The 10515-nt window shown below is 45.6% G+C and overlaps 1 protein-coding gene across 1 annotated transcript; it reads right to left on the minus strand.

The window, feature by feature from the left end:
- Nucleotides 1-1513: 1513 nt before the first annotated feature.
- On the minus strand, nt 1514-5645 carry LOC127916696 (uncharacterized). Its single transcript, XM_052499366.1, has 3 exons — nt 5403-5645; nt 2125-3381; nt 1514-1743 (listed from the first exon to the last, which is right to left on the minus strand). The coding sequence occupies exons 1-3, from the start codon at nt 5586-5588 to the stop codon at nt 1516-1518; spliced, it is 1671 nt and encodes a 556-aa protein (XP_052355326.1). The 5' UTR covers nt 5589-5645; the 3' UTR covers nt 1514-1515.
- Between the last annotated feature and the right edge of the window lie 4870 nt (nt 5646-10515).

Genomic DNA, 10515 nt, shown 5'->3' on the forward strand with positions numbered 1-10515 from the left:
ATATTCCCTCTATCATATTTCTATACTCCCTTAGTCATATTCCCCTCTATCATGTGCCTCTATCATATTCCCTCTATGGCTGCTTTGAGTGATGTATTGTTGTCCCTACCTTCTTGTGTTTTTTGCTGTTTTCTGTGCCTTACAATGTTTGTGCCCTGTTTTGTTCTGCTAACATGTTGTGTTGCCTCCATGTTGTTGTCAGGTTCTGTTGCAACCATGTTGTGTTGTCATGTGTTGCTGCCGTGCTATGTTGTCGTGTTGGGTCTATCATTATGTCGTGTTGTGTTGTCACTCATGTTGTGATGTGTGTTTTGTCCTATATTTATATTTTTAATCCAAGCCCCCATCCCCGCAGAAGGCCTTTAACCTTTTGGTAGGCCGTCATTGTAAATCAAAATGAGTTCTTAACTGACTTGCCTAGTTAAATAAATGTTCAATTAAATAAAATTAATAAAATATCATATTCCTCTCTAGCATATTCATCTGTATCATATTCCTCTCTATCATATTCCTCTCTATCGTATTCCACTCTATCATATTCCTCTCTATCATATTCCCTTCATCATATTCCCATCTATCATATTCCTCTATATCATATTCCTCTCTATCGTATTCCACTCTATCATATTCCGCTCTATCGTATTCCCCTCTATCATATTCCCATCTATCATATTCCTCTATATCATATTCCTCTCTATCGTATTCCACTCTATCTACCCTCCATCTCTAACAAACTCCGCTCTCTCCATCTATTTCCCTCTCTAACAAACCCTCTACCCTCCTTTCCGTCCTCCTCATCTCAGCACAGCTCCGCTCCATCAGATAGATTTGGAATTCAACATTTTAACAGTGCAACACTCCCCAGATTTGTGAAATGTAAACATTGTGTGTTTAAACTGTGTTATACAGTATGCCTTGACAAAAATCAAACAGAGAGTAAACCTTTTTTATAGATTTTTTATTGCATTTTTCATTGCATGCAAAAATACAGTATCCCACCCTGCTCTCTCTCTCTAATACCCAGTCTACTCATCCATCTTCAAGCTTTCATCCTTTCCCTGCTCTTCTGTCACCCTCTCAGTTCCACCTCCAGCTGGCTCCCTCTTTTTCTTCTTCTCTAGTCTCTTCCTCTCCTCTTTCCTCCTCTTTTCTCTCTTCTTCTCCTCCTTTTCTTGAATCTTTCTCTCCATCTCCAAGAACTCAGCTTGAGCTTTCTCTCTCTTTTTCAGCTCCTCAGAACACTTCTTCTCTTTCTTAATCCTGTCTTTCATCATGTCATTATGTATCTTCATCAGCCCCTCTAACCTCTTTTTCTCTGCCTTTTCCTTCTCTTTTCTTTCCTTCTCTCTCTTTTTCTGTTCTAACTTCTCCCTCTTTTTCTCAGCCTTCATGACTTTCTTCTGCTCTTTCTCTCTCTCATTCATCTCTTTCTTCTCCCTCTTTTTGTTCTCCTCCTCCTTGTTTTTCTTCTCCTTTCTCTCTTTCTCGTCATCTTTCAACTTCTTATGCAGATTCTTATTTTTTCTCTTTTTCCTTCATCTTCAAAAATGGGATTTTCTGCATGTGGTTCATGACCAGAAAGCCCACTCTTCCAAGGATGGTCTCTGCTCTCTCTGATGAAGCCATCCCATTGGAGCTCTTGGAATGGGCACAGTCCGCCCCACGCTTCAATCCCTCCCTCTGTCTCACCTCCTCCTTGACGCTCCTCTCTTCACTCTCACTTTCAAGGCCTATCCAATAATCCTGACAGGAAGACATTGACTCTAGATGTAATATTGTTCCAATGTGTCACATTCAATACACATTTGAGTGATCGACATACAATGATGACCTCATGGGGCACACAATTTGGAGGACAGTAATTAAGGTCCCTTGTTTTTTTTGTATTCCCATTATATTTTTAAATACCCATAGATGTTCTTCCTGGGTCCATACTAAAAGTAATACAAATGTTAACTCTAGTGAGGGGTGATGTTTCATACTATGAGCAAAGAGCAGCAAAGTTGGGGTCAATTCCAGTCAATTCAAGAAGAACTCTAAAATTCCAATTCTCTTCAATGCTTTGAATTGAAATGGAACTGACCCCCATACCTGTAAATTAGTAGTGTAAAATAGGATACCTACCTTTGCCTCTTCCAGGGTCCAGGTCCTGGGTTCATCATTGCGGGTTGTCAGAGTTAAGTTAACATCTGGGTCCAGCTGGTGAGCGTGAGGGCAGAGATCCACCTCTTCACTAGGGCCCTTCACTTTCTGCTCTGGCTCCTTGTGGTCCTTGTCATGGATGCATCCCAGGATTGGAGGAATTGCTCGGACAGGGCTTTTATCACCCGTCAGTTCCTCTCTCTTGACAGTGGATGCAACTGCACTTGCCTCGGTGTCAACTGAGCAGTCTGTGTTGTCCTCAACTGTCTCCTCTGGTAGTTGGTGGTCGTTGTTGTTGTGGATGCATGGCAGAACTGAAGGACTTTTATCTTCCCAAGTGTAAATGGCAACAGTTGCTTCTTTGTCTACTGAGAACTCTGTGTTGTCCTCAACTTTCTCCCATAGCTGTTTGTGGTCAATGCTGTGGGTGCAGGGCAGCCTTAGAGGCAGTGCTGCGGGTGCAGGAAGACTCTTATCAGCTAAAAACTCCTCTTGGAGGACAGCGGACACGGAAGCGGCAGATTCACTGGCGACTGGACACTTGTTGGTTCCCTCTACTGCCTCCTCTGGCAGTTTGTAGTCAATGCCAAAGACAGGTGGCAGACTTGGAGGCAGCATTGGGACAGGGCATTTAGCTGTTGATCTGTCCACTCCATCAACAGTAGCTGTGCCTGAAGTGTTCTCTGTAGCACCTGAGACCTCATAGGCATCCTCTACTGTCTGCTCTGGAGGCATGAAGTCATCGTCAAAGATTGGTGGCAGGCATGGAGGCAGCACTGAAGGAAGACTTCTGAATGAATTAACAACGAACCGCTGAGCCAGTGGTGGGAGGGAGAAAGGATAGAATCTGTCCTCTTCCTTTATATTAGATATTGCCACTGGAGCAACTGAGAGCTCAGTGGTTCCCTCTACTGTCTGCTGTGGTGGAATGGAGTCATCATTCAAGAAGTGTGGCAGGTATCGATGCAGCATTGATGAAAGATGTGTATCTGTCAATAAGTCCTCTCTTTTACCAGTAGATACATCTGCTGTGGCCTCTGTGGCAACTGGGCACTCAGCAGGGACAAAGTATGAAAATACAAGGAACCGCTGTGCATCCTGAGTGCGTATGGCCAATGGAGAGGGGGGATGTAACATGGTTGGTATAGGCCTCCGATTGGTGAAAGCCAGCGGTGGGAGGGAGTCAATACAGGGAGCAATGAACTCAGTGAGTGGACGGTGGGTCACATCTCTCACATTCTGCGGGAGAAAAGAAACAGACATGTTGAAAGTGATCACATTCACGACATACATACTTTATGAGTCAACGCTATTTACTTATACATCACATATACAGTGCCTTCGGAAAGTATTCAGACCCCTTCACTTTTTCCACATTTTGTGACCTTACAGCCTAATTCAAAAATGTAATAAATAGTTTTTTTCCCTCATCAATCTACACACAATAGCCCATAATGGCAAAGCAAAAACAGAATTGTTCCAAATTCATTACAAATAAAATGTGAAATATCACATTTACATAAGTATTCAGACCCTTTACTCAGTACGTTGTTGAAGCACCTTTAGCAGCGATTCCAGCATAGAATCTTCTTGGGTATTACGCTACAAGCTTGGAAATCTTGTGTTTGGGGAATTCTCCCAATCTTAGGAGAATCCAAGTTAGGTTGGATGGGGAGATTTTCTGCACAGCTAATTTCTGTTCTCTCCAGAGATGTTCGATCCGGTACAAGTCCAGTCTCTGGATGGTTCAATAAAGGACATTCAGAGACTTGTCCTGAAGAGACTTCTGCATTGTCTTGGCTATGTACATAGGGTCATTGTTCTGTTGGAAGGTGACTCTTCACCACACTCTGAGGTCCTGATTGTTCTGGAGCAGGTTGTCAACAAGGATCTCTCTGTACTTTGCTCTGTTCATCTTTGCCTAGATCCTGACTAGTCTCCCATTCCCTGCCATTGAAAAACATCCCCACAGCATGATGCTGCCACCACCATGTATCACCGAAGGGGTGGTGGCAGATTTACTCCAGATGTGACCCTTGGCATTGGGGCAAAAGAGTTCAATCTTGATTTCATCAGACCAGAGCATCTTGTTTCTCATGGTCTGAGAGACTTCAGGTGCCTTTTGGCAAACTCCAAGCAGGCTGTCATGTGCCTTCTACTGAGGAGTGGCTTCCATCTGGCCACTCTACCTTAAAGGCCTGATTGATGGAGTGCTGCAGAGATGGTTGTCCTTCTGGAAGGTTCTCCCATCTCCACAGAGGAACTCTCGAGCTCTGTCAGAGTCACCATCTGGTTCTTGGTCACCTCCCTGACCAAGGCCCTTCTCCCCCGATTGCTCCGTTTGGCTGGGCGGCCAGCTCTAGGAAGAGTCTTGGTGGTTCCAAACATCTTCCATTTAAGAATGATGGAGAACAGTGCGTTCTTGGGGACCTTCAATGTTGAGGAGAGGTTTTGTACCCTTCCCCAGATCTGTGCCTCGACACAATCCTGTTTCGGAGCTCTACGGAGAATTCCTTCAACCTCATGGTTTGTTGTTTGCTCTTACATGAACTGTAAACTGTGGGACCTTGAAAATACAACTGGTGGATTCCAGTCATGTTGCAGAAACATCTCAATGATGATCAGTGGAAACAGGATGAACATGAGCTAATTTACAGTCTCATAGCAAAGGGTCGGAATACTTATGTAAAAAGGTATTTCAACATTTCTAAAAACCTGTATTTGCTTTGTCAATATGGGATATTGTTTGTTGTTGCTGAGAATTTGCATATATAAAAAAAAGGTAGAAAAAGTCAAGGTGTCCGAATTCTTTCCAAATGAACTGTATATATATAGTGTCCTCTCAGATGCTCTGCTCCAGTCTGTACCAACCCTGGGTCTTCTAGCCAATGGGTCAACTAATTGTAAAAATACATGCCCCACACCCAGCATAACATTTGACATTTTAGACATCTAGCAGATGCTTTTATCCAGAACGGTAGGACAACCATATAATCCTGATATGAAGCTCTACGAGAGATCGCTTGGTCTAGTTATTTTTATTTATTTAAGACAACCATAAGAACTGAGGACCTTGTCCATAACAATACTCAAACAGAGAGACAGACACGATACAACACAAGAAAAGATGTCAGACAAAATATTGTTAGCTTACAATTCATGGCATATCGCACATTTTGCCTGTATATTGACATGTATTTGCTTTAATCAATATTGTTCAATAGAACTCTAGTCAACTTTGTCAAAGTTGGTCTTGTTACCTCCTCAATCAGGCTTGGCATTTTCCTCGTCTCAAACCAAATCCTCTTCATCTCCTTCTCCTGCTCCCTCTGGATCTGTCTCACCAGAGCCAACCTGGCTCCCAGCTCCATCATGTAGTCTGTCTGGATCTCCCTTTCCTTCAACTGACACTCAGCCCTCCTCTGTGTCAGCGTTGAACCCTCCATGTCTTCCTCCTAGCTAACAATAACTCTGGAAAATACATAACGTTGTAGTAAGTGGCGTGTTGCTCACCAAAGAATAATGCATCTCTTTACAATGTGCACACATTTTCTTCCCATTTACTTACAATGAAGCAAGTGACAATCCTGATCCAGAGATGATTAATCAATAGGTCTATCTGAATTACTAGTAAAAAGTTGGCTACTGGAAACTCGACCAAGTTCAAATTAATCACATTTTTGCCTTTCCTATCATTATGTGCAGAATATCCTTTATGACATCATCATTGTGATGCAAGGTGTTGCCATTAAAGCACAACACAGACTTTAAAAATAAAACTTCAGTCTCTCTCTGTATGTTACTACTGAGCCTTATCCCCCCCCCCACTCCATATTGGGCCTGGTTTTCACAAAACACACTAATCACTTATATCATATCATTCAAAAAAGGTTTGGGGTAGAAAATGACTCTGTATCCATGCAGGACCTAACTTATTGTACAGTTTCATATATTGTATAAAACAAGGAGGTAAACACTCCAGTCTTCTCTTTGAGTGCCCCTGTGTGCACTTTCATGTAAAGAGGTCTATCAATTCAACCATTTGAAATGGATGACCATTCATTTAAGAAAAGCTGATTTTCATTAGCAATTTAGCAACTACAAATTAGGTAGGTCGACTTGTTTTTTTACATAACCTTCCCTTTTGGTACATATTTATTCAGATAATTGATTACAATATTGGTTGTTATTAACACAGAGAGAGGGTTTTCTTTCATCAATATAATGCATTTGCCATTAGCCTGGCTCACTACAACAACTAACATGTCATCTCAGGTGTCAGGATGAACCTGTCATGTTTTGTCTTATATTGTCTTGTCATTATGCTTTCCCTTCTGTTCGTTTCCCCCTGCTGGTCTTATTAGGTTCGTTCCCTTTTTTCTCTCTCCTTCCCTCTCTCTCCTCTCTCTATCGTTCCGTTCCTGCTCCCAGCTGTTCCCCATTCTCCTACTCACTCATTTAGTCTTTGCACACCTGTTCCCTATCTTGTCCTCTGATTAGAGTCCCTATTTCTCCCCTTGTTTTCCGTTTCTGTCCTGTCGGATCCTTGTATGATGTTCGCTGTGCTGTGTCTTTGTCTCGCCCTGTCGTGTCTTGTCTCCTTCAGATGCTGCGTGTGAGCAGGTGTCTGAGTCCGCTACGGTCGGTGCCTTCCCGAGGCAACCTACAGTTAATGGTCGAGTCTCCAGTCTGTCCTCGTCACTACGAGTGGATTTAAGTTTTTTTATGTTTTGTTTTCTGCTCTGATTGTCCAGGAGTATTGCTTATATCCTTTACTGGAATAAAGACTCTGTTTTCGCCAAGTCGCTTTTGGGTCCTCATTCATCTGCATAACAGAAGGATCCGACCAAGAATGGACCCAGCGACTACGGATTCTCGTAACACTGCCGTCGAGATCCAGGGAGCCATGCTCGGCAGACACGAGCAGGAATTGTCTGCTGCTCGTCATGCCGTTGAGACCCTGGCCGCTCAGGTTTCCGACCTCTCTGGACAGTTCCAGAGTCTTCGTCTCGTGCCACCTGCTACTTCCTGGTCTGCCGAGTCTCCGGAACCTAGGGTTAATAACCCACCTTGTTACTCCGGGCAGCCCACTGAGTGCCGCTCTTTTCTCACCCAGTGTGATATTGTGTTCTCTCTCCAACCCAACACATACTCAAGAGAGAGCTCGGGTTGCTTACGTCATATCACTCCTTACTGGCCGGGCTCGAGAGTGGGGCACAGCTATCTGGGAGGCAAGGGCTGATTGTTCTAACAATTACCTGAGCTTTAAAGAGGAGATGATACGGGTTTTTGATCGTTCAGTTTTTGGTAGGGAGGCTTCTAGGGCCCTGGCTTCCCTATGTCAAGGTGATCGATCCATAACGGATTACTCTATAGAGTTTCGCACTCTTGCTGCCTCAAGTGACTGGAACGAGCCGGCGCTGCTCGCTCGTTTTCTGGAGGACTCCACACAGAGGTTAAGGATGAGATTCTCTCCCGGGAGGTTCCTTCCAGTGTGGACTCTTTGATTGCACTCGCCATCCGCATAGAACGACGGGTAGATCTTCGTCACCGAGCTCGTGGAAGAGAGCTCGCGTTAACGGTGTTTCCCCTCTCCGCATCGCAACCATCTCCTTCCTCCGGCTCAGAGACTGAGCCCATGCAGCTGGGAGGTATTCGCATCTCGACTAAGGAGAGGGAACGGAGGATCACCAACCGCCTGTGCCTCTATTGCGGTATTGCTGGACATTTGTCAATTCATGTCCAGTAAAGAGAGCTCATCAGTAAGCGGAGGGCTACTGGTGAGCGCTACTACTCAGGTCTCTCCATCAAGATCCTGTACTACTATGTCGGTCCATCTACGCTGGACCGGTTCGGCTGCTTCATGCAGTGCCTTGATAGACTCTGGGGCTGAGGGTTGTTTTATGGACGAAGCATGGGCTCGGAAACATGACATTCCTCTCAGACAGTTAGGGAAGCCCACGCCTATGTTCGCCTTAGATGGTAGTCATCTCCCCAGTATCAGATATGAGACACTACCTTTAACCCTCACAGTATCTGGTAACCACAGTGAGACTATTTCCTTTTGATTTTTTCGTTCACCTTTTACACCTGTTGTTTTGGGTCATCCCTGGCTAGTTTGTCATAATCCTTCTATTAATTGGTCTAGTAATTCTATCCTATCCTGGAACGTTTCTTGTCATGTGAAGTGTTTAATGTCTGCTATCCCTCCTGTTTCTTCTGTCCCCTCTTCTCAGGAGGAACCTGGTGATTTGACAGGAGTGCCGGAGGAATATCATGATCTGCGCACGGTCTTCAGTCGGTCCAGAGCCAACTCCCTTCCTCCTCACCGGTCGTATGATTGTAGTATTGATCTCCTTCCGGGGACCACTCCCCCCTCGGGGTAGACTATACTCTCTGTCGGCTCCCGAACGTAAGGCTCTCGAGGATTATTTGTCTGTTTCTCTTGACGCCGGTACCGTAGTGCCTTCTTCCTCTCCTGCCGGGCGGGGTTTTTTGTTAAGAAGAAGGACGGTACTCTGCGCCCCTGCGTGGATTATCGAGGGCTGAATGACATAACGGTTAAGAATCGTTATCCGCTTCCCCTTATGTCATCAGCCTTCGAGATTCTGCAGGGAGCCAGGTTCTTTACTAAGTTGGACCTTCGTAATGCTTACCATCTCGTGCGCATCAGAGAGGGAGACGAGTGGAAAACGGCGTTTAACACTCCGTTAGGGCATTTTGAGTACCGGGTTCTGCCGTTTGGTCTCGCTAATGCTCCAGCTGTTTTTCAGGCATTAGTTAATGATGTACTGAGAGACATGCTGAACATCTTTGTTTTTGTCTACCTTGACGACATCCTGATTTTTTCACCGTCACTCGAGATTCATGTTCAGCACGTTCGACGTGTACTCCAGCGCCTTTTAGAGAATTGTCTCTACGTGAAGGCTGAGAAGTGCGCCTTTCATGTCTCCTCCGTCACTTTTCTCGGTTCTGTTATTTCCGCTGAAGGCATTCAGATGGATCCCGCTAAGGTCCAGGCTGTCAGTGATTGGCCCGTTCAAGGTCACGTGTCGAGTTGCAGCGCTTTCTAGGTTTCGCTAATTTCTATCGGCGTTTCATTCGTAATTTCGGTCAAGTTGCTGCCCCTCTCACAGCTCTTACTTCTGTCAAGACGTGCTTTAAGTGGTCGGTTCCGCCCAGGAGCTTTTGATCTCCTCAAGAAGCGTTTTACGTCCGCTCCTATCCTCGTTACTCCTGACGTCACTAAACAATTCATTGTCGAGGTTGACGCTTCAGAGGTGGGCGTGGGAGCCATTCTATCCCAGCGCTTCCAGTCTGACGATAAGGTTCATTCCTTGCGCTTATTTTTCTCATCGCCTGTCGCCATCGGAACGCAACTATGATGTGGGTAACCGCGAACTGCTCGCCATCCGCTTAGCCCTAGGCGAATGGCGACAGTGGTTGGAGGGGCGACCGTTCCTTTGTCGTTTGGACTGACCATAAGAACCTTGAGTACATCCGTTCTGCCAAACGACTTAATGCACGTCAAGCTCGTTGGGCGTTGTTTTTCGCTCGTTTCGAGTTTGTGATTTCTTATCGCCCGGGTAATAAGAACACCAAGCCTGATGCCTTATCCCGTCTCTTTAGTTCTTCTGTGGCTTCTACTGATCCCGAGGGGATTCTTCCTTATGGGCGTGTTGTCGGGTTGACAGTCTGGGGAATTGAGAGACAGGTTAAGCAAGCACTCACTCACACTGCGTCGCCGCGCGCTGTCCCTAGTAACCTTCTTTTCGTTCCTGTTTCTACTCGTCTGGCTGTTCTTCAGTGGGCTCACTCTGCCAAGTTAGCTGGCCATCCCGGCGTTCGAGGTACTCTTGCTTCTATTCGCCAGCGCTTTTGGTGGCCTACTCAGGAGCGTGACACGCGCCGTTTCGTGGCTGCTTGTTCGGACTGCGCGCAGACTAAGTCAGGTAACTCTCCTCCTGCCGGTCGTCTCAGACCGCTTCCCATTCCTTCTCGACCATGGTCTCACATGCCTTAGACTTCATTACCGGTCTGCCTTCGTCTGCGGGGAAGACTGTGATTCTTACGGTTGTCGATAGGTTCTCTAAGGCGGCACATTTCATTCCCCTCGCTAAGCTTCCTTCCGCTAAGGAGACGGCACAAATCATCATCGAGAATGTGTTCAGAATTCATGGCCTCCCGTTAGACGCCGTTTCAGACAGAGGTCCGCAATTCACGTCACAGTTTTGGAGGGAGTTCTGTCGTTTGATTGGTGCTTCCGTCAGTCTCTCTTCCGGTTTTCATCCCCAGTCTAACGGTCAAGCAGAAAGGGCCAATCAGACGATTGGTCGCATACTACGCAGCCTTTCTTTTAGAAACCCTGCGTCT

This window comes from Oncorhynchus keta, chromosome 37, assembly GCF_023373465.1.
Source record: "Oncorhynchus keta strain PuntledgeMale-10-30-2019 chromosome 37, Oket_V2, whole genome shotgun sequence".
Taxonomy (NCBI): domain Eukaryota; kingdom Metazoa; phylum Chordata; class Actinopteri; order Salmoniformes; family Salmonidae; genus Oncorhynchus; species Oncorhynchus keta.

Excerpts from the sequence above, each read along its gene's own strand:
- LOC127916696 (XM_052499366.1), bottom strand. The coding sequence starts at position 5,588 with ATGGAGGGTTCAACGCTGACACAGAGGAGGGCTGAGTGTCAGTTGAAG. Across the intron at positions 3,382-5,402 it reads TGCCAAGCCTGATTGAGGAG|AATGTGAGAGATGTGACCCA; the intron begins GTAACAAGACCA and ends TTTCTCCCGCAG. Across the intron at positions 1,744-2,124 it reads GGACCCTGGAAGAGGCAAAG|GATTATTGGATAGGCCTTGA; the intron begins GTAGGTATCCTA and ends TCTTCCTGTCAG.